Raw genomic sequence first — 24,879 nt, 5'->3', positions numbered from 1 at the left:
AGTTAGGGAGGTTGTGGAGCAATCAATCAATATACCAGAGGAAAAGAATCTGTGTTGACATCATTTAAAAGGGATTCAAACAGATGAAAGTATACTCAATGACACTGTGGGGTCAGGATGGTGTGTAGGCTTTTATAAACCAGATGTACTCTAATGGTTATCCAGCTAGAATGTAACTACATAATCATAAGGATGTCCCACTGCTCTACGGGTGGAGGACAAAAATCTGTCATTGACTATTTTCAAATCATATACACCACTCACTGAAGAGATAATCCTTATTATGTACAGCTCCCGCTTTTCATACTGATGGAACTCTACACTTACCTGAACCCCTAGTAAATGGAAACTGTAGCACTGTTGACACTGTCACCTGGTTCAAGCAAGTTTGTTATTCTAGCTCATCCTAATACTAAAATGACCAGTAATGCCTGTAAAGTTTTTATGTTACGTCCATGGATTTCAATTTTACTGTTTAAAAAGCTGACACTTTTACCTGTTTTTGACTTAACTGACAGATTACTTAAAAGCCTCAGAGATTATTTCTTTTGTTATAAAATGATCAAATTACTTGAGCCTTACCTCTTTACAGCCAAATATTTTAATAATAGCATGCTTTGCTGCTGTACTTTGACAGAATATTCTCATAGTTTACTCTTTTTATTCACTCACTATATACTTTTCTTTTAATCTGGTCACGCAGTTATATTCCAGTACAGTGATGTCTTATACCCATAATCCTTTCTTGACTACTCCTACAGCACTGGGGTTGTACGAGACCCAAGACGGGGCTCCAGCATACAAGTTGTACGAGACCCAAGACGGGGCTCCAGCATGGGAGATGTACGAGACCCAAGATGGGGCTCCAGCATGGGAGTTGTACGAGACCCAAGACAGGGCTCCAGCATGGGAGTTGTACGAGACCCAAGACGGGGCTCCGGCATGGGAGTTGTACGAGACCCAAGACAGGGCTCCAGCATGGGAGTTGTACGAGACCCAAGACGGGGCTCCAGCATGGGAGTTGTACGAGACCCAAGACGGGGCTCCGGCATGGGAGCTGTACGAGACCCAAGACAGGGCTCCGGCATCGGGGCTGTACGAGACCCAAGACAGGGCTCCGGCATCGGGGCTGTACGAGACCCAAGACAGGGCTCCGGCATCGGGGCTGTACGAGACCCAAGACAGGGCTCCGGCATCGGGGCTGTACGAGACCCAAGACAGGGCTCCGGCATCCGGGCTGTACGAGACCCAAGACAGGGCTCCGGCATCCGGGCTGTACGAGACCCAAGACAGGGCTCCGGCATCCGGGCTGTACGAGACCCAAGACAGGGCTCCGGCATCCGGGCTGTACGAGACCCAAGACAGGGCTCCGGCATCCGGGCTGTACGAGACCCAAGACAGGGCTCTGGCATCCGGGCTGTACGAGACCAAAGACAGGGCTCCGGCATCGGGGCTGTACGAGACCCAAGAAAGGGCTGCAGCACTGGGGCTGTATGAGACCTAGACAGGGCTCCAGCATCGGGGCTGTACGAGACCCAGACAGGGCTCCAGTATCAGGTTTGTACGAGACCCAGATCTGGCTTCCTGCAATCCTATACATATTTCTTAAAACACTCTTGACAAACATCTATGCTGGGTGATTTAACTCATTCACTCCAATGAAGCACTGTAACTTCCAATGGGCGGAGCCTAAGCCTTTTGACAGAATCAAATTATGTCCTCACATTTCAAACAAATGTTCATATCTCTGGAACCATGGGGATTATGAAAGTATAAATGCCAAATACTTCAGCACAAACTATTTTTATAGTTGTAGCATTCTTTAGGTTCTAGGTCATAAACCAAATTTTATACAAGTCACAGCAAACACAGTAACTATTACATTTGCAATTTTTTGTAAACTTAAAATATCTCAGCAACCACTCAAGTTGCACACATACTGTCAGCAGCTGAGAGCCTTCATTTAAGGCTAAGGAGTTCTGCCCGTGTTACTTGGTTGTTGAGATATTTAGAAAATTGTGAAATTATATCTATATAAATGAATATCATTAAAAAAAAACAGTCAGTATCTTTTTACCTACACTAAACAGGGAGCAAATATTAATGAAGTTGAGTTTACTACTGTGTAACCTTTAAGATGAAATCTTTAAAACTTTGTACATAGCATGGTTTTGGAATTATTGATGCAAATATGAACAAACAATATTTGATACCTAGAGGCGTCAGCAGGAACTGCAGATGCACCTGGAGGCATCACTTGACTTGGATGTAATGAGTTAATGTCACACTTACAACACAAAAGACTCTTACATGTGGGACTGCCCTTTTATTTTTACTAGAAAGAAAACTAAGTAACCTGCATAGTATGATGATGAAATTAATTTGAAAACACAGTATAATAGTTACAAAATAAAACTAAAATAAGAAACATGGAAAGCCAACCACCGAAAGGACTAAACATACACTCCCTTATAAATCATTCAATTACATTAATTTGAAACCAGGCAAATACAACTGAAATAAATTTTTATAGAGAATTCACAAACTAATGAGGCATTTTTAACATACTATGCAAACTGAACCCCTCCAAACTTGACAAAGTTCACTGCGCAGTCATACAATTATGCATTCAATGAAATGTGCACCACAACCATCACCCTTTATCATACACTTGATAACAAAAAACTGAAAAACCCATTATAAATCCATGATAAATACACAAAGTAATTTTAATCACTGAAAAGTTTAGTTTGGAGGGATACACGACTTGCATGCATGCCTGGATGAATACTGTTACTCATGGAAAACAATTACTTCATCTACAAGTATAAATGACAATTAGCTGCATACACAGCTTAGAAAAAAAAGACTGCATCATTTTCAAATGGTTCTTACTTTTGTTCAGGCAGCAGACATGGCACAATTCCTTGTCATCTTTTCCATCTGGATTTCCACAAGTGCATTCTTCCAAGCCGAACTTCTCACAGATCGAGCCAGCACATTGCTGCAAGACAAATTAGTCACAACTTATAAGGAAAAACAATCAACTCTGAAACATATTGAACTGCTAGTTAGGCCTTTTTATGATGACTTGCAAGAAAAGGCTCTAAGAACATTACTTGTTTCCCTGTAAGGTTGGAGTAGTGAGAAACTCAACGAGCAGTGTTACCTACAATACTCAAAATTCATTTATTGGATTCATTTATTAAAATGGCTGAATGAAATATGTTTATCCAACCAATAAGTCTACTACAAATCCCAAAATAACGCACTTCCATTAACAAAATAAGCTACGTAGAATATTATTTAAATCACAAATCAGCAGTATTAGTGGCTTGGTATGCAACAGACCCACCTTTGATGCCAAGAGGATAGCATAATGGTTAAGGTGCAGGGTTTGATTCTCATATGGGGTAACTGGCTAGGCTTAAAATAGCCCACAAGGACAGTTAGCCTAGTACTAATCTATGAACCTATAAGACTGGTGTGGGTTCACACTCCAATGTACTTAGAATAATACGGTCATGTTTAAGGGGAACAACATCTTGGATCTTGTTCTTAATATGAGAGCATCCTTCACAACCTCCTGCAAGTCTTCGTCACTTGTCAAGTCAAATTGTTAACAGATCCAGTCAGCCCAAGGTACCTTTAAAATTTTCTTTAATGCAACCAGCCTACTCTTAAGTGGTACACTGTCAAGCTCCAAATCCCCAACAAACCCAGTTAACTCCAATGAATATTCAGAAACATACACCACCAAACCGTACCACCATGTAACAGCTGCACAGATGCAACTGTTCTCTACAGAAACAAATCCTCATGGTGGAACCATATCAACAAGCTTGATAACAAAAGGAAAGGAATTTTGACCAACAGTAATGGTAATTCCCAAAATGTTACAACTCTTGTCACTGAAAAACAAAATTCAGGAGCTTGACAAAATCCACCAAAGCCAAGCTTGAGGCTAAAATAGCACCCCAAGCCATACACAATCACAAGGAATATTTTAGTTATCTTCATAATCTCAAAAACTACAAGTCAGCAATGCATGGAGCTGGTTGTGAATGATGTTACCTACAACGACATTGAAGACATAGTGAACCTACTGGCTGATAATGCATCTCTAAGTTTTCCCATCTCTTCCGTTCATTTGGCCCTCAAGATACACCTGAAACTGGCTTGCCTCCAGCGATCACACAAGAACAAGTCCTAAAAGGTACAGTTGTGTACACTTACCATAATTGTAGATGTTCGAGTGTATTCCTGTTGCAGTCATTACATTTGTGTAATCCTGCTGGCAGGTTGCCCTCAAGTTGGCCTGAATTCCAAAGTCCTGGGTCCTGCGTCGGCTGCTGTCGCCCCTGCCCTGACGTCAAGTCGTCAGAGGTTTAAAAGATGCGGCCGGTGCCATTTTCTTTAGTTTTTCTTGCCCCAGATGTCAGGTGCCCCCTGAAAGGGTAGCCAAAATTTATATATATATATATATATATATATATATATATATATATATACACATATAAAAACATGCACCAATATAAACTTTACCTTTCTCTACAAGCAAATACACCACATAGGTTGTATGAATCAAAGAAGGAAAGATAGGTTCCATCAAAAGAAAGGGGGATGGTGGGAGGGTAACCTGGACTGCAACAGTGAATACACTCGGAACATCTACATTTATGGTAAGTGTACACAACTGTACTATGTTCTTCGTGTTTCACTGTTGCAGTCATTACATTTGGGTAGAGTCCCAAAGCTATGGTTGGGAGGTTGGAGCTAAACAGTGGTAGGAGCGGCTATGAGGCCCTGCTGAACTGCAGTGGCAAAGCCTGCCCTTCATTTAGAGTAGAGTGGCAGATGATAGTGCTTTGTAAAGGTGTGCACTGAACTCCAAGTAGCAGCATCTAAAATGTCCTTGGTTGGTACTCCCCTGAAAAAGGCTGCTGAAGTGGCTGCAGCTCTGGTTGAATGTGGCCTAATGCCCTTGGGCACTGGCTTGCCATGGTGTAAGTAGCAGAAATGAATGCAGTGGCCTATCCACTTTGAAATAGTCTGCTTTGAGATAGCCTTTCCTTGTGATTCTGCAGCATATGCCACTAGTAACTGCTCTGTCTTTCTGAAAACTTTGGTTCTGTCCAAGTAGAATCTAAGCTGTCTGTGTACGTCCAAAGAATGCAGAATTATCTCCCCCTTGTTCTGTGGATTTGGATAAAAAGTTGGCAGATGAATAGTTTGGTTAAGAGCCACACTGGACACCACCTTAGGCATAAATGTTGGGTTTGTCCTCAGAGACACCCTGTCTGGATAAAAAATGATAAAAGGTTCCACAGCCATGAGTGCCTGTAGCTCTGAAACTCGTCTTGCAGAAATTATTGCTAGGAGCAGAGCTGTTTTCCAATATAAAAACTTTATATCAGCAGTAGCGGCTGGCTCAAGAGGCAGGGTGAGTTTTTCCAAGACATAATTGACGTCCCATGCAGGCATTGGTGATCTCCTTGGAGGCCTTAAATTTCTGGCTCCTCTGAAGTACTGCTTTAATAAGGGATGAGAAAAGATTGGTGGCTCTGTATTGTAATGAGCCGAAATGGCAGAGGCATGAATTTTAATAGATGAAATAGATAGGCCTTTGTCCAGCATATCAGTTAAATATTGCAAAATCTGAGGAATATGTGGCACAGCTGCATCAGTTCCTTGTGCCTGCTTCCAAGCACAGAATCTCTTCCATTTTCCAGCATAAGATTTTCTAGTACTAGGCCTTCTGGCTTCCAAAATGACATCCATCACAGCTTTACTGAGAGGTGTGTTTTGTATGACTACATTATCCGCCATGCTGCCAGGTTTAAAGTCCTGAGTTGGCTGCGCATGATCTGATTGTTTTGCTGGGACAGTAGATGAGGTATTTAACGTAAGGCTCAAGCTGGGCATCGAGACAAGTTCCTTAGTACTGGATACCAGCACTGGCGAGAATAGTCTGGGGCAATCAGTACCATCTTTGGCTTCTCCTGTCTGACCTTTAGGAGTACCTTGGGGAGGAGAGGCAGTGGGGGAAAGGCATATACTGATAGGTTTTTCCATCTGAAAGATAGGGCATCCACTTTCCATGCTTGCCTGCGATAAATCCTTGTGCAGAATCTCTTTAGTTGGTAGTTGAGAGGAGGCAAATAGATCTATGTTCGGGCATCCCCATTTCCTTGTTATCATGCTGAAGACTTGTGGATCCAACTGCCACTCGTGGGGATCCATGAGGTTTCTGCTTAGTTTGTCTGCCAGAGTATTTTTCCTTCCTGGCAGGAATTGTGCCTGCAGATGTACTTGGTGAGTCAATGCTGTGTCCCACAAAGTCATGGCTAGTCTGCAAAGGGGGTAAGAATGTGTGCCCCCCTGCTTGTTTATATACCACATGACCGTGGTGTTGTCTGTCTTTATCAGTAGTTGTCCCAGATGAAGTAGGTCCTTGAAGGCTGTCAGGGCATTTTGAACAGCTAGCATCTTTTTTTGATTGATATGCAGATGCGTTTGGTTTGAGGTTCATGTGCCCTGAATGCATCTTTCTGCCATGTGGGCCCCCCAGGCATAATCTGATGCATCTGTTGTTAGTGTCTGCCTGGCTGGGGGTAATGTGAATGGCTGTCCCTTGTTTTGGTGACAAGCCTTTGGCCCACCATCGAAACTCTTGTTGCAGGCAGGGGAATGAGAGTAATCATAGTTTCCAGGCTGTGGCAATGTTGAGTCCAAACACTTTTTAGGTACCATTGAAGTTTCCTCATATGCAGTCTTGCATATGGAATTAGTAGGATGCAGGATGCCATGAAGCCCAAAGCCTGTAGAATTTTTCTTGCACATAACTGGGCCTTTGTTGCCAACATTTTGAAATAGGTAGTCAGTTGCCTTTGTCTGGCATGAGATAAGCCATCTGGGCAGTTGTATTTAAGCTTGCACCCAGGAATATTATCTCTTGAGAGGGTACTAGTTTTGATTTCTTTTTGTTGACTGTGTACCCTTGGCATGTTAGAAGTCTTTTCACAAACGCCAGATGTTGTAGAAGAATGTCCATGTTCTCTGCTTGAATTAGACAGTCGTCCAAGTAAGGATATATTTGTATTCCTCTTTGTGTGCAGAATGCAATTACTGGTGCCAGGCACTTTGTAAAGACCCTGGGTGAAGTAGATAAGCCAAAGGGCAGTGCAGAGAATTGGTAATGCATTGAGCCAGCCTTGAATCTGAGGTATCTTCTGCATATTTGTCTGATTGGGACATGCAGGTATGCCTCTTTTACTTCTAAAGTCACAAGCCAAGCGTTCTTGCCCAGCATGGGCAGAAGCTGCTGCAAAGTCAACATCTTGAATTTTGGTATATCCAGAAATGTGTTCAGAATAGATAGGTCCAGTATTGGCCTCCAGGCCTTGTACTTTCTGGGTACCAAGAACAGTCTTGAGTAAAATCCTTGTCTCTGCTCTTGCTCTGGTACTTGTTGAATGGCCCCCATGTCCATGAGGGATGAGACTTGTTTTTGTGCCTCTGGCCATTGATTTTTTGGCAGATCTGGCCAGCTGTTTGCCTTTGGCAGGGTATGGAAATGGAACTTGTAGTCTTGTGACATGATATTTAGAACCCACTTGTCCTGGGTTATGATGTGCCAATGTTCCCCCTAAGGGTGCTGCCAGGAGATAAGTGCTTGGTGCAGGCAGGGGGAAGTCATTGGGACTGTTTCCTGTATGGTTGTGATTTGTCTTCCTCAACTTTGGAGGTAGAAAGTACAGTTTTGTACCTACCACAAATGTAGATGTCCGAGAGGTATGCATCTGCAGTCCTAACATATGGGTTGTCCTGCCTCAGGCAGCCCTTCGGTCGGCCGGATTCCAAAGTCTGGGTCTGGCCTCGGCTGATGTCGCACTTCACCCGACGTCATAGCTGCTGTCAATTGGGTATAAAGGCATCAGCCGACGCCATTTTCCTCAGTGTTTCTTGCCCCAGATGCCAGGTGCCCTCTAGGAAGGCTAAATTTGGATAAATGCAAATGATTCCAAACAGTAGAGAGCAAATAGAAATAAACATGTATATACATATATACAAACAAATACACCATAATAGATTCCCCCAGCTAGCTACAAGATGGGCAAATACCCTAGGAGTACCACAGAGGGGAAGGAGGGTGGGTAATCCTGACTGCAGATGCATACCTCTCGGACATCTACATTTATGGTAGGTACAAAACTGTACTATGTCCTTCAAGGATGCATCTGCAGTCCTAACATATGGGTAGAATACCATAGCCAAACTGGAGGAGGAGGCACTAAGAAGATTATGGTGTAGTTAAGATCCCTTGCAAAACAGCAGTGGCAAAACCTGCTCGGGATATGGAGTATAAAGGTAGATTATAATGCTTGGCAAATGTATGCACGGAGCTCCAAGTAGCAGCCTCTAAAATGTCTTTGGTAGCCACTCCTCGTAAGAAAGCTGTAGTAGTGGCTGTAGCCCTTGTGGAGTGAGGTCTGATGTTTTCTGGAGTTGTCTTTCCATGAAAAGAGTAACAGAATCTAATGCAATTTCCTATCCATTTTGAGATTGTCTGTTTTGAAATTGCTTTTCCTTCCATTCCTGTTGCATATGCTACCAGAAGCTGGTCAGTTTTTCTATTGTTCTTGGTTCTGTCCAGGTAGTAGCGCAATTGCCTGTGCACATCCAAGGTATGCAGTAGTCTTTCCCCCCTGTTCTGTGGGTTGGGGAAAAATGCTGGTAGGCGGATTGCTTGGTTTAATGATACCCTGGAGACCACCTTTGGCATAAAAGTAGGATTAGTTCTCAAGGACACTCTATCCTGATGGAAGATAAGGAAGGGCTGTACTGCCATTAATGCCTGTAATTCAGAAACCCTTCTTGCTGAAGTGATTGCAAGCAGGAAAGCAGTTTTCCAAGATAAGAACTGTAATTCTGCTGTTGCTGCTGGTTCGAAAGGGGGAAGTGTTAACTTTTCTAACACAAAGTTCAGGTCCCATGTAGGCAAAGGTGGCTTCCTTGGAGGCTTTACATTTTTAATTCCTCTCAGAAACTGCCTGAGTAGAGGATGAGAGAAGACTGGAGGATCCATGTTGTATTCTGCTGAAATTGCTGATGCATGAATCTTAATGGAGGAGTAAGACGGGCCATTGTGGAAAAGCTCTGCTAAGTATTCCAGAATGTTAGCTATGTTTGCCAATGATACATTTTCTCCTTTTGCTGCACTCCAAATGAGGTATCTTTTCCATTTTGCTGAATAAGTTTTCCTTGTGGAGGGTCTGCGAGCCTCCAGGATAATGTCTTTAACCCTTTGAGATAAATCTGGGTTATTTTGTTTTATGTAATGTTCCAAGCAGCTAGCTGCAGTGTTTTCAAGTTTGGATGCAGGATTTTGAAGTTGTTCTGTGTTAGCAGTAAAGGAACTAGAGGTAGAGGCCATGCGTGTGCCCGAGACATACTCCTCAGTAGCGGGTACCAATGCTGCCTCGGCCAGTCTGGAGCTATCAGGATGATCCTTGGGTGATCTTCTTTGATCTTCAGTAGCACTCTGTGCATCAAAGGAAGGGGTGGGAATGCATATGCTGTCAGGTTTTCCCAACTGAAGGATAGGGAGTCCACCTTCCAAGCAAGTGGGTGGTATGTCCTTGTGCAGAATTTTCTCAATTGGTGGTTGTGTGGGTATGCGAACAGGTCTATTTCTGGTAGTCCCCATTTCTTTGTAATGGATTTGAAGATGTCTGGATGCAGCATCCATTCGTGGGCATCCATGGTAGTTCTGCTTAAGATGTCTGCTAGTATATTTTCTTTTCCTGGCACAAATATGGCCTGGAGCTGAATGTTGAGGTTCAGGGCCACATTCCAGAGGTCCATTGCCATCCGGCATAGAGGATATGAATGTGTGCCTCCCTGTTTGTTGATATACCACATAACTGTGGTGTTGTTTGTCCTTATCAGCAAATGACCTTGTTGAAGAAGCGGTCTGAATGTCTGAATTGCCTGTTTTACTGCCAGCATCTCTTTTTGATTTATGTGTAGGTTCAGCTGGTCTTGTGTCCATAAGCCTTGTATGCACTTGTCCACCATGTGTGCCCCCCAACCGAGGTCTGAGGCGTCCGTGGTGATAGTCTGGCTTGGGTGAGGGCTGTGGAAAGGCAGTCCTTTGTTCAATTGACAGGCCTGAGCCCACCACTGGAATTCTTGCTTCAGGCACGGAATTATTGGAATTTGGGCTTCTAGGCTGTGCTTGTGCTGAGACCATAAATTCCTTAGGTACCATTGCAACTTCCTCATATGTAGTCTGGCATGTGGAATCAATATTATGCAGGATGCCATGTAACCCAGGGCTTGCAGGACTTTCCTTGCTGTAAGCTGGTTCTGCGTTGTTAATGCCATGAAATAGAGTGGTAGTTGCTTTTGCTTTTCTGCTGTGAGGAATGCCATTTGTTTTGATGTGTCCAGTTCTGCACCCAAGAAAGTTATCCTTTGGGATGGTATCAGCCTTGACTTTTTTATGTTGACTGTGTATCCCAGGGCTTGCAATAGGTGAATAACCTTTCTCAAATCTGTTGTTAATTTGTTTTTGTTGTCCGCTTGTAACAGGCAGTCGTCCAGGTATGGATAAATTTGAATTCCCTGAAGCCTGCAATGAGCAATTACTGATGCCAGGCATTTCGTGAATACTCTGGGCGCAGTAGATAAGCCAAAAGGCAATGCTGAGAATTGATAATGCTCTGATCCTGCAAGAAATCTGAGGTATCTTCTGCAATCTGGTCGTATGGGGACGTGCAGGTATGCCTCCTTGAGATCTAGAGTCACCAGCCAAGACTCTTTGCCCAGCATGGGAAGAAGTTGCTGTAGGGTCAGCATCTTGAATTTTGGAACAATGAGATATGTGTTCAGAGCGGACAGGTCGAGAATAGGTCTCCATTGGTTTTCCTTTCTTGGTACCAGGAAAAGTTTGGAATAAAATCCTTGTCCTTGTTCCATAGACGGTACCTTTTCTATAGCTCTCATCCTTAGTAAGTGGTCGATTTGTTCTAGAGCGTTTGTTTTTTGGTTTGGTGGTAGGTTTGGCATTCCTCTCTTCCTTGGTAGAGTATGGAAGTGAAACCTGTAACCTTTGTCTATTGTCTGTAAAATCCATTTGTCTCCTGTAATGTAATGCCAGTTTACTGAAAATAAGGCTAGCTTTCCGCCTAAGGGTGCTTCTAGTTGTTCCCTGGTAGGCGGTATCAGAGCCAAGTCACTGTGACTGTCCTGTGGAAGTGGTAGTGGCTGGATCTGTAGCAGTACTTCTCTGGTTGTTAGGCTGCCACTGACGCCCCTGTAGGCACCTCTGGATTGACCTCTGCCTCTTGGGCCTATTTCTGCCTCTCTGTGCTCTGGTGGTGTCTGGAAAGGACCAATTCTTCAAGGCCAATTCCTACTAAACCTCGGAGGCTGGACCTGTAAGAAATCCTTGACTGTTTGGACAGATTTTGCTTTTTCTTCCACCTTCTTTAACACTTGCTGTGCAGGGGAGCCAAACAAACTGTGTTTTTCCATGGGAGCATCTAGGAGCTTTGACTTTACATGGTCTGGTAAGGATTGCTCTTTTAACCATGCATGCCTTCTGATCACTGTACCAGTCATAGCTGATCTAAAGGAAGCCTCCAGTGCATCATAGCCGCATTTTAAGGAATGATTACTGACCTGCTGAGTGTTATGTACCAAATCCTGAAGGGACTTACGGTCTATAGGTTCAGGAGAGGACAGTTTTTTATTTAGCTGGTCTAACAAAAATTCCTGATACTGAATCATGTGGAATTGACAGTTTAAGGCCCTAGCCGAAAGAGTGGCAGAAGTATAAACTTTTTTACCCCATCTCTCTAATGCTCTAGATTCTCTTTCAGAGGGGAGGGGGTTTTTGGCAGAGGCAGCTGCTACAGCTTTGGGGCCCTGTGAAATAGTTTCAGGATCTGCAATAGGAGCCTTATACAAGTGATAATGTGTGTCCGGGACCCTGTAATATCTGTCGGGCTTAGCAGGGGCCGGGGGAAGAGAGTCAGGGGCAGTACAAGCATCATTAAATGCATCATCCACAACTGTTAAGTACTGGAGGAATGGCTAAAGGCCTATGCTGTGGCAAATGTAAAAAGGTCCTAAGCCTTTTCCTAGAATCTGAAAAATCCTGGCCCTGCCATTGAAATTGTTCTCTCATAGCATGCAAGGTTTCCCCAAAAGAAAATTCCTCAGGAGGAGAGGCAGAAGGAATGGAGTCTTCTGCGTCAGAGTCCTCATATGGAGAATAGGGACCTTCTGGAGGATTTGAGTTTTCTGAATCATCAGAGGAATAATCTGTAGAAACTGGCTCAGGGGGCTCTGCTCTAGGCCTCTTCTCTGGAGGGGGATGAGAGGCCCTGTCAGGGTGAGGTTGGGATCCCCTGATCAAATAAATGAGATCCTCTGCCAGGCTAAGCATTTGGGTACTAGAGCTAGGCCTGTGTGTGGGGTTTTAGCAGGCAAGGCCTTAGAAGATTTAGCTGCCTTAGCCCTAGAAAAAGCCTTGATAGACATGGATGCAGGGGGCCTAGCAGCTCCACATGCAGGAGTAGATATGTCTAAGGGAATAGTATCTGATAAATCCTGAGAACCTGCAACAGCAGGTGGAAATTCAGTAGCAGATTCAGCCATGCTGGATGAGGCCTCGGTTGTAGGAGGCATGCTTTCGGCCGAAGAACCGAGGACTCGGTTTCAGCCGAAACCAAGACACTCGTGGTTGGCTTAACCGCGGTTTCGGCCGAAACCGCGGACCGCGAGTGTCGGTCCTTTTCCTTACGCTTTTTAGCTAATTGTGAAGTCGGAGTCTCCGACGGCATGTTGTAAGCAAAAGCGGGGCCGAAAAACTCCTCTGCAAACTCCGACCGACGTCTAAGTGTCCGTCGGTTGAAGGAAGCACAGGCTAGACAAGCTGCTACGTCGTGGTCTGGACCTAAGCAAGGAAGGCAGTAAGAGTGGAAATCCTTATGAGGTATTTGTTTCCCACAAGTTAAAAGTACAGTTTTGTACCTACCATAAATGTAGATGTTCGAGGATCCACATTGCTGCAGTCCTAACTATTGGGTAGTCCGCTGTCCCAGTCGGCCCGAATACCAAAGTATATGGCTGACGTCGGTCAAGGCGCATTAGACTGACGTCAGTACGTCAGGGTACTAATGCGCATGACCGACGTCATATCCTCAGTCTTTTCTTGCCCCAGATGTCAGAAGACCCTAAAAGACAAGGCCAAAACCAAAACCCCAAACATTCCTGCACCAAAAATATGTACAATATATACAAAATTACAAGAGTATAACCTCACCTACACAACCACCCCTAAACACAGAGGGGAAGGAGGGAGGTAATTGGACTGCAGCAATGTGGATCCTCGAACATCTACATTTATGGTAGGTACAAAACTGTACTATGTTCTTCATTCCACATTGCTGCAGTCCTAACTATTGGGTAGAATCCCAAAGCAGAGGTAAGGGAGGCTGGCAAATCATAAGGAAGCAGGAGCTGTCAACATGCCTTGCAAAATAGCTGTGGCAAAACCAGCCCTAGATTTAGAGTAGAGAGGAAGGTGATAATGCTTAGAGAAAGTATGCACTGAACTCCAAGTAGCTGCCTCCAAAATATCCTTAGTTGCCACCCCTTAGAAATGCTGTTGAAGTGGCAGTAGCCCTAGTGGAATGAGGCCTAATCCCAGCTGGAATCTCCTTGCCATGATGGGAATAACAAAATGCAATGCAAAACCCAATCCACTTAGAAATAGTTTGTTTTGACACAGGCTTGCCCTGAGAACTCAAAGCAAAAGAAACAAACAACTGCTGAGACTGCCTAAAATCCTTAGTCCTGCTTAAATAATAACGCAATTGCCTGTGTACATCTAAAGTGTGCAAAATCTTTTCCCCTTATTTTGGGGATCTGCATAAAAAGTAGGCAAATGAATAGTTTGGTTTAAAGCCACACTAGAAACCACCTTAGGCATAAAGGAAGGATTAGTACGTAATGATACCCTATCCTTATGGAAAATCAAAAAGGCTCTACCGCCATAAGGGCCTGCAATTCAGAAACCCTTCTTGCAGAAGTAATGGCCAACAAAAAGCAGTCTTCCATGACAAGTATTTCAATTCAGCAGTAGCCGAGGCTCAAAAGGTTGTAGAGTAAGTTTCTCCAACACAAAATTGAGATCCCAAGCAGGAGTAGGAGCTCTACGTGGGGTCTTATATTCTTTGCCCTCTAAGAAATTGCTTGAACAAAGGATGCGAAAACAATGGTGGGTCACAATCATAGTGAGCTGAAATTGCTGCAGCATGAATCTTTATGGAAGAGAAAGACAAACCTTTGTCCAATAACTCAGTAAGATATTGAAGAGCCACACTCAAATTAGGCTCAGAAATCTCCAAATTGTTTGCTGCACTCCAAAATAAAAATCTCTTCCATTTGTCTGCGTACACTTTCCTTGTACTAGGTCTTCTAGCTTCCATAATGACATTTAAAACTTGTTGAGGAAGTTGAGACCTGCTGTGTTTCAAAACAGAATATGCCAGGCTGTCAGATGAAGAGAGTGAAGCTTGGCATTGAGCAGGTGACCGTCCTTCTGAGACAACAGGTGTGGAATCAAAGGTAAAGGCCATGGAGGCTTCCTTACCAGACTCCTCAGTAATGGGTACCAGTGTTGCCGAGGCCAATCTGGAGCTATTAAAATCATCCTTGGCTTGTCTTGTCTGACCTTTAGGAGCACCTTTAGGAGAAGAGGCAGAGGTGGAAAGGCATACACATGAAGATTTTTCTAACTGAAAGAAAGAGCATCCACTTTCCAAGCTGTGTGATGAAACCTCTTTGTGCAAAACTTTGGCAGCTGGTGGTTTAGTGGAGAAGCGAACAGATCTATGTCTGGAGTTCCCCATGACACTGTCAATTTTTGAAATACATGAAGAACCAGTTTTCACCCGTGGGGATCCATGATTTGTCTGCTTAACACATCTGCTAAGGAGTTCTGTGCTCGGCAGAAACCTTGCCTGAAGAGTTAGTTGCAAGCTGAGCGCAGTCTCCCATAAAATCATTGCTTGCCTGCACAACGGGTAAGAATGTGTTCCCCCTTGTTTGTTGATGTACCACATGACAGTTGTGTTGTCTGTTAGAATCAACACCTGCCCTGGAAGAAGTAACTCCTTGAAAGCCATTAACGCAAACTGGACTGCTAACATCTCTTTCATGTTGATATGTAGATGCTGTAGTCTGGCAGGCCACTTGTCTTGTATCCACTTTCCATTTAGATGAGCTCCCCAAGCAATGTCTGAGGCATCTGTCGTTAGAATCTGACTTACCTCTGGCCGGGTCACAGAGAGTCCCTTGTTTAGGTGACATTCCTGAGCCCACCACAAAAATTCCTTTTGAATGCAAGGAATTATTTGAATGACAGTGTCCAAATCCTGGCAGTGCTGTGTCCATACATTTTTGAGATACCATTGCAGCTTCCTCATATGCAGTTTGGCATTGGGAAGCACCAGAATACAAGATGCCATGAACCCTAAGGCTTGAAGGACTGTCCTTGCAGTCAGCCCGGACTGAAGAGATAGTTGATGGAAGTAACTGGAAAGATTCTTTTGTTTGTCCGGGGTTAAAAAGGCCATCTGGGCTGCTGTATTCAGTCTCACACCCAGAAAGCACATGTCTTGAGAGGGTACTAGACTGGACTTTACTGCTCACAGAATACCCTAGGCATCTTAGCACTGCTATCACAAATTCCAAATGCTGTAAAAGGTCTTCCTTTTCTTGAGCCAGAATCAGGCAGTCATCCAAGTAAGGATAGATTTGAATTCCTTTTAGCCTGAAGTAAGCTATTACTGGAGCCAGAACCTTTGTGAATACTCTGGGCGCAGTAGATAAGCCAAAGGGCAATGCAGAGAACTGATAATGAGAATTCCCAGCTCGAAAACGCAGATACTTCCTGCAACTTAGTCTGATAGGCACATGAAGGTAAGCTTCCTTGAGATCTAAAGTTACCATCCAGTGATCCTTGCCCAGCAGAGGTAAAAGCTGTTGTAACGTCAACATTTTGAACTTGGGAATGTCCAGATAAGTGTTGAGGATAGATAAATCCAAAATTGGTCTCCACGTGTTCCCCTTCTTCGGTACTAGGAACAGGTGAGAATAAAATCCCAGGCCCCTTTCTGGCACAGGAACTGGCTGAATGGCCCCTATTTGGAGCAACAGAGAAATTTGCTTGTGAGCCTCTTTTCTTTGTAGAGGAGGAATGTCTGGCATGCCTTTGAAAGGAGGCAAGGTATGGAAATAAAACCTGTAACCGTGGTGAATGATATCCAAAACCCATCTGTCTTGGGTAATTAAATCCCAATTTTCTTTGAAAAGAGCCAGCCTTCCTCCCAAAGGTGCTGCCAGGCGAGAATGTACTGGCAGCTGAAAAGGTAGGTCATTGGGTCTCTTTACGAAAGGACTGACCCCTGCCCTCACCAGAAGTCTGAGCAGGTGAACTCCCTGTTCTAGGCCTAAAAGAACCTTGAGCTCTGCCCCTACCACGTCTAGACCTACCCCTAGACTGGGAATCATAAGCAGGATATGTCCATCCCTTATAGTAGGCCAATTTCTACTAAACTTCGGAGGCTGCACCTGCAAAAAATCCTTAACAGTTTGCATAGACTTAGCCTTGTCCTCCATTTTCTTTAAAACTGCTTCCACAGGCGAACCAAACAACACATCAGACTGTAAAGGAGCATCCAAAATCCTTGTTTTAACATGCTCAGCTAAATTCTGATCCCTCAACCAGGCGTGCCTACGAAGAACAGAACCAGTGGCAGCCACCCTCGAGGAGGCCTGCACAGCATCAAAACCACACTGCAAGGAATGCTTACCCACCTGTTCAGACACATGAACTAAATCCTGCAACTCTTTACACTCAATACCTTCTGCCAGAGCATCCACCTTAGACTTCAATTGTGAAAGGAGATAATTCTGATATTTTAACATGTGAAACTGACAATTCAACGACCTCATGGCTAAAGAGGAAGAAGTATACACTTTCTTTCCCCATCTATCCAAAGCCCTTGCCTCTTTATCAGGAGGAACAGGATTTTTAACAACAGAAGCCTTCACACCTTTAGGCCCCTGAGAGACAGTTTCGGGTCTGCCCTAGGACTCTTAAAAGATACTTATGAGCTTCAGGCACCCTATAGTACCTATCCGGTTTAACTGGGGCAGGAGGCAAAGAATCAGGATTCAGGGAAGCCTCTGCAAAAACATCTTCCACCACATTCAGAACAGGAGGTATAGCTAAAGGCCTATGCTGGGGTAAAACAAGAATTCCCTAAGCCTCTTCCTGGAATCAGAGAAATCTTGACCTTCCCATTTAAAATGCTCCCTCATGGAATGCAGAGTCTCTGAAAATGAAAAATCCTCAGGAGGAGAAGCTGAAGGAGTAGAATCATCCACATCAGAATCAGAATAAGGAGGATACTCCTGCAAGTCTTCAGTCAAGACTCAGAAGCCTCCGAACATTGCTCAAAACTCTCAAACTCAGGTTCCACCCTAGGCCTCTTATCAGGAGGGGGCATAGAACCTCTAATCATAGTAATCAAATCCTCTGCCATTTTAAGCATATGTTTCTTAGGCAAAGACCCTGAAGCACTAGGAGAAACCCCCACTGAAGCTAAACTTGGCCTGCCTCTCAAAGAAGCCTTGGAAACAGAAGGGGAGGCTCTAACCACCTTAGGAAGAGAGGGAACAGCAGCCACCTGAGAAGCCCCTTCAGCCTGGCCTACTTCCTGAGAGGACACATCCTGTAACAGTAAAGTCTCTCCCTGAGACTCCAAAGAAACTCCTGGCAGAACCTCCGGCTCCACTGAGCCTTCTAAAGAACCGACGTCCGGGACTGTCGGTTCTTCCACTCTAGGCTTTGTTGCTTTGTCCTTGCGCTTTTTGGCCGAAGCGGGCGTCGGAGCATCCGACGGCATTTTAGAATTACAACGCTTCCCAAAAACTAACCTGGCACAGTCTAACCTTCTCTTAATAGTGCGTTTGTTAAATCTAGCACAAGAGCGGCATCCAACAACGTCGTGCTCAGGCCCTAAACAAGGTATACACAAAGTATGGTAATCCCTATGAGGTATCTGTTTCCCACAAGAAATACAGTTATTCACTTTTTCTGACATCCGGTTAAATACTGAGGCAAGAAAAACCAAAATATTCCCCAACGGGGTACTTAGCCAACTTTGATTCGGTCTGAAACTCTGACTTCAGAAACTTTCAGAACGCCAACCTGCACTCGCAAAACTGCTTCTGCATCGGACCATGCGGCAAAAAAGACTGAGGATATGACGTCGGTCATGCGCATTAGTACCCTGACGTACTGACGTCAGTCTAATGCGCCTTGACCGACGTCAGCCATATACTTTGGTATTCGGGCCGACTGGGACAGCGGACTACCCAATAGTTAGGACTGCAGCAATGTGGAATGAAGAACATCAGTTATTTACTTTTTCTGACATCGGCTGAGGCAAGAAAGAGTCCCCAATGGGGTACTTAGCTTTTTTAGAAGTCTTCGGTAGTAGTAATCTCTGGTTCTGACCGACCGGCACTTGCGAACAGCTTCTGCTTTGGGCGCCACGTGGCAAGAAAGACTGAGGAAAATGGCATCGGCTGATGCCTTTATACCCAATTGACAGCAGCTATGACGTCGGGTGAAGAGCGACATCAGCCGAGGCCAGACCCAGACTTTGGAATCCGGCTGACCGAAGGGCTGCCTGAGGCAGGACAACCCATATGTTAGGACTGCAGATGCATCCTTGAAGGACATGCACCCCATTGCTTTGACCTGTATGAACCTTGCGCCTGGGATCTGCCTCTAGGGCATCTGGGTCTGCCCCTTTGAGGTCTGTCTGACACAGGAAAGGACCAATTCTTTGTTGGCCAGTTTCTACTAAACCTAGGTGGCTGTACTTGTAAAAAATCTTTGACAGTTTGCATAGATTTAGCTTTGTCCTCCATTTTCTTTAACACCTCTTCTGCCTTAACACCAAACAAAGTATCATGCTGTAAAGGTGGCATCTAATAATTTAACTTTGACATGATCAGGCAGATTTTGTTCCTTTAACCAAGCATGCCTCCTAATTACAGAACCCGTAACTGCGGCCCTGCAGGAGGCCTCCAAAGAATCAAAACCACATTACAACGTATGCTTTACAACTTATTCAGCTGCATGCAATAAATCCTGCATTTCCTTGTTTTCTGCACATTCAGAGTTTAACAACATTTTCTGTTTAAGCAATGCCATGACATGTTGCTGATATTGGAGCATATGAAACTGACAGCTTAAGGCCCTTATAGCCAAGGTAGCAGAAGTGTAAACCTTTTTTCCCCTTCTATCCAGTGTCCTAGAATCTGTCAGAGGGTTGGGGTTTTTTTGCAGCGGAAGCCTTAACTCCTTTGGGACCCTGTGAAGTAGTTTCTGGGTCTGCAGCAGGGTTTTTAAAAAGGAATTTATGAGAGTCAGGAACCCTGTAATATCTGTTAGGCTTAGCTGGAGGTAAGGAGTCAGGGGTAAGACTAGACTCTGTAAACACATCATCTACAATGTCTTAACACAGGTGGAATGGCTAGTGGCCTGTGTTGGAGTAGTTGAAGGAAATCCCTGAGCCTCTTTTTAGATTCTGAAAAATCTTGGCTCTCTCAGTGGAAATGCTCCCTCATGGTATGCAAGGTTTCCACAAAAGAATAGTCCTCTGGAGGAGAAGCTGAAGGTATAGATTCTTCAGCATCAGAATCCTCATAGGGGGGAAGAGAATATTCCTGATCAGAAGAGGAATCAGAAGAAATGGAAACCTGATCTGAAGATTCATAGTCAGTCTCTTGCCTAGGCCTCTTATCAAGAAGGGGATGGGTACCACGGATCAAGGTAATCAAGTCTTCGGCCATTTTGAACATCTGTTTTTTAGGCATAGAGGCCTGACCACGTGGCTCTTGAGTTTGTTTCTTTGCTTTAGAAGGTGCTACAGTCTTTGCCTTTGAAGCTGAAGTCGGTTTATTGTAAAGTTTAGGTCTGAATACACCCTCAGAAGCCGGTGCCTACTCAGGGGCTCCGGACCCATCTGAAGGAATAGTATCCGAGGCTCCAATACCTTGAGTTTCCAATGGCATGGCCGACTCCACATGAGAGTCGGTAGTGGCCTGCGACTAAAGTAGCGGGTGTCAGGGGCTGCGAAAGCACCTCACTGAGAACCGGCGACTGGCTTAGGAGAAGCTTCGTCGTTGGTTTTGGGCATCGGTTGTCTATCTCTCTCCTTTCCTTTGTGTTTTTTGTGAACTCCGGTAGTCGGATGGCTATCCGACGACATTTATGGATAATTAAACCGACGTCCAAAATAGTTTAAAGCAAAATAATACCGATGCTTAATAGTGCATTGGTTAAATCTAGCACAAAACCGACAACCGTTGTGATCAGGGCCTAGGCAAGGAATACAGTAAGAATGAAAATCCTTACAAGGTATTTGCTTTCCACAAGAAATACAATTAACTTTTTCTGACATCGGTCTGGAGCAAGAAAAACGTTTCCCCAACGGGGTACTTAGCTTTATTGAGGACTTCGGATCTGAATGAAAATCTCAGGAGTCGGCTGACCGGCACTTGCGAACTACTTCTGCTTCAGGCACCGCACGGCAAGAAAGACCAAAGAAAATGGCGCCAGCCTCATCTTTTATACCCCTGATGACCTGACGTCAGGGAAGGGGTGACAGCAGCCAACGCAGGACCCAGGACTTTGGAATTCAGGCCGACTGAGGGCAACCTGCCAGCAGGATTACCCAAATGTAATGACTGGAACAGTGAAACACGAAGAACATCTGCTATTCAAAGCTAAAAATACTGCCTGACAATATCTCTCTGGATGCATCTTAAAAAGAATGAGGCATGATTTAGCCACACCCCTAAAAATACTGTTCAATCTCAGCCTCCATACAGGTTTTGTACGAAGCAAATGTAGAATAGCTACAGTCATTGCATTGCATAAGAAAGGCCCTTCCATAGACCGATTAATTGTGATCGGCGACATAAGCAATGCCATGAAAAAACTTCTCATGCAACTATTCAGTTAGGACATATGGAACCAATAAACACTGGACCAGTCTCAGTTTGGACTTGTCAAGGGTAAGTCATGCTTACTCAAGCTGGTGGATTTTTTTTTTTGTTTTAAAAGGTCATCAAAGCGATGGATGAAGTCAAAACAGTACATACCACACACTTTGAACTGGTCAAAGCTTTTGACGCAATTCCCACTCAGGAACAGTAGAAACAAACTGGGAATAAATCCCAGGATCATCTACTGGACTGCCTAATGGCCAACCGACAGGATGCAGAAAATCAAAATAGGGGAAGTTATCTCCACAAACAGCCCAGTCACCTGTGGAGTCCCCCAGGGTTCTGCATTGTGAGCTCTCCTGTTCGGTATCTACTTTTCTGGAAAAAAAGCCAATGCCAAAGGGCTTTGGATGACTAAGTTTGCAGATGACTGTAGCTAGCAGAAGACACTAAATCCCCAAATGAGTTGGCCATCCTGTAGGAAGGTTTCCACCAAATACACAACGGATGCCAAAATCATGGACTGAAACTAAACACCAAAAAATGCAACATTACATCCTTTGGGAAATCATCTACCACAGGAATTATCACATTGACAATATGCCCCTAGGAGTTGATCCAGTTGTTCAGAATTTGGGATCTTATGTGGAGAGTGACCCAACTTTTGACCAACATGTGTTTACTGTTGTAAGAAACTGCTCCTGAAAGGGCAAGAAAAACTGATGTAATAGTGTCGGCTACCTTACTTTATACTACTGATGACCTGACGTCAGTCCTAAAGCAACAGCAACCGATGCCGAAATACTAAGCCTCTGGTATTCGGGCCGGCCGAGGGCTACCCTGGCAGGGATAACCCAAATGTGACGACTGCAACAGTGAAACACGAAGAACATCTTCTGGATTCGTCACAGGAATGAGAATGTCCTCTGTAACTTCCTCTGGAATTGGAACACCAGACAACTCATTCTGAGATAAAGAGTCTTTCTCAGAGGCTACGTGCTGTGATATAAGCTCAGACACCGGTCTGAAATGTTTCTGATTCCTCCAAAAAACTGCTTGTGATTCCACAATGTATGATCTCAGCTCTGGACCAACATTCTTCACGACACCAATCAGATCACAACCTTTGGACGTTTGCATCCTCACCACTTCTTCTTGCAATGGATTGAGCAGTTTGATGGTTTTATCATACTAGGACTTCTGAGTTAAGCACTTCAACAGATTAGCTTTCACTAACCCTGTTGTTCTTGACACATGGAATCAACAACTGACTATTGATTGGTAATGTGGTTCTGGTTTGTCTTGACAGAAGTCTCTGAGCAGGTGAACCATGATGTTTATCACGAGGAACATTTGAGAGATTCAAGAGATTCAGGAAGACACCACTATTACTGCATTTTGACTTCTCTAGTAACTGTTTTGCACATTGGATGCTAGGTTAGGAAGTAGGTCAATCTTGAATGAATTGGAGTAAGAGTCTACTAACACCAAATAATGTTGACCATTCCACTCGAAAATGTCTGTGGCTACTGTTAACCAAGGTAGTTCCAGAATTTGGTTAAAGTGAAGTGGTTCCTTCTGTTGATGTGGCTTTGTACTATTACACACTGAATAAGATGCAAGTGGCTCTCTCAATGTCTTGTGACATAGACCAAAATACTAGCCCTCTCACCCATCTTTTGGTAGATTCAGTTCCTGGGTGACCACGATGCAAGACAGCAATGTACTCTGGTTGCAAGGGCTGTGGAACAATTACTTCCGGACCTTTCATAAATATACCTTTTGTCAGACAAAATCTCATCTCTGTATGGAAAATAAGGTTGCACTTCTTGAGGTAAACTAGACTGCTTTGATGGTCATCCTTGATTGATAAAGTGGTTGAGCCTTCGTAAAACTGGATCTGTGGCTGTGTGATCTCTCAGCTCATCAAGACATGTGAACTTCTCACTTCCATAACTTCAAAAACAAGTTTTCATTCTTGTGCTGTTCTGTGGTGTTTCGGGACAATTTGGATAATGTATCAGCAAGATAAAGAAGTTTGCCTTTCTTGTAGACAAGATTGAAATTGTACTTTTGCAATCTTGGCATCATGCATTGCAGTCTGGCTGGAGTTGAATGCATAGGCCTTCTCAAGACAGTGACTAAAGGTTGGTGGTCCGTTTCGTTCTGGATAGGTCTACCATAAACAAAATCATGGAACTTCGAGCATGCAAACAATTGCCAAAAGCTCTCTCTCTATCTAGGCATATGGCATCTCAGTTTGTGTAAAAGTTCTCGATGCATAGGCAGCAGGTTGATCCTCTTGTAGAATGACTGCACCAACACCAAATTTCAGAGCATCATGTAGAAGAGTAACTGGTTTGTGAACATCATAGTGTCTGAGTGTTGGTGGACTAGCAATTCTCTGTTTCAGAGCTTCAAATGCTCTTTGGTGTTGCTCTAACCAAGACCAGGATACATCTTTACATGTTAGCTCTCTGAGCATTGCTGATATTTGTCTCAAGTCTGGAATGAACTTGCCTAGGTAGCTGGCCATGCCAAGAAAATGTTGCAGGGCTTGAACATTGTCTGGTGCTGGCATCTCGAGAATGGATGATTGCTTTGAAGACTCTAGTTGTAAACCTGTACTAATAAACAAATGACCAACATAAGCAACGTCTTGTAGCCTGAACTTGCATTTGTGTGGATTGGGGTTAAGATTCACTTAACGTGCCCTTTCCAGAAATTTTCTGAGGTTTCTCATGCTCTGCTTCATCATGACCTCCTACCAGTATGTCTACTATAACAGCACAAGGATACCCAGAAAAAATTTGCTCCATTACTCGTTGAAAGACTTCACTTACAGAACTTAACCCAAATGACATTCTCAAAAATCTGTACCTGCATTATTTATCCCAAATGCCATTCTCAAAAATTTGTACCTGCCAGAGTACTGAACATAACGAGCAATGACGGTTTCTTGTCAAGCTGAATTTGCCAAAATGAACTCTCTGCATCTAAGACCGAAAAAGTAGTGGCATTTGGTATCAAGGTTGCGACTTCTTTGACTGTGCACATTTGATGATGGGGTCTTTTTAGCACTTTGTTCAGATCTCGTGGATCAGTACATATGAGCTTTTCTTATGAGGTACCACCATGGAAAATACCCTTTCAGTTGGCGTTTCGACTGGACAAGTCGCACCTTACCACATTTTATCTAGCTTGGCTATAACGCTGACCAGCATGGCTACTGGTGTGCTGGCCTGATAACTGGACTGACCTCTGGGTCTAACTTCATGGAGTACACAACTGGAAGTTTGTCTATGAAAAAAATCAGCATACATAGAAAAAAATGTACTGGGCGAAATTAGAATAGTGGTCTTTTAAGCTAAAATGATGGACTTCCTTGTTAAATGAAAGCAGTCCCATTTTCAAACCGTCTCTGAGCCCTAATAATGACTGGATGTGCCTCTTGACCACACACAACAAATGGTAGCTTCTTCCATCAGAGTAAACATAAAAAGCAGTACTGAGCCTTCAGTTTGAATTTCTTCAGCTCTATAAGCAACAAGCTTAGCACACCTTGCCAAATCAAGCCTTTCACCATTACACACACTAGCAAATGTTTCTGAGACATAACATTGCACTTGAAACCTGTATCAACTTTGAGCTTTAGGGGTTTGCCATTTATCATAATAGTACAAAATACTTCATTCTTTGCCCTTAAATCTACTGCATTGACTGTTTTATGAAGCAATGACACACCATCAACATAGAGAGTAGAGTACGACC

General features: G+C 43.9%; 1 protein-coding gene across 1 annotated transcript in view; it reads right to left on the bottom strand.

The window, feature by feature from the left end:
* The window catches only part of ADAM10 (ADAM metallopeptidase domain 10), a gene marked incomplete in the record, with an annotated part of 1,900,398 nt that overhangs the window by 454,994 nt on the left and 1,420,525 nt on the right, over positions 1-24,879 (bottom strand). The window contains 1 exon segment of the mRNA XM_044078896.1: positions 2,896-3,004. Within this exon segment, the coding sequence (XP_043934831.1) occupies positions 2,896-3,004 (109 nt within the window).

The sequence above is a fragment of the Protopterus annectens genome, chromosome 7.part1 (assembly GCF_019279795.1).
Source record: "Protopterus annectens isolate FY-2018-M chromosome 7.part1, PAN1.0, whole genome shotgun sequence".
NCBI classification, from domain to species: domain Eukaryota; kingdom Metazoa; phylum Chordata; order Ceratodontiformes; family Protopteridae; genus Protopterus; species Protopterus annectens.
The sequence above is the reverse complement of the archived record's forward strand: the minus strand, read 5'-3'. Positions and strand labels throughout refer to the sequence as shown.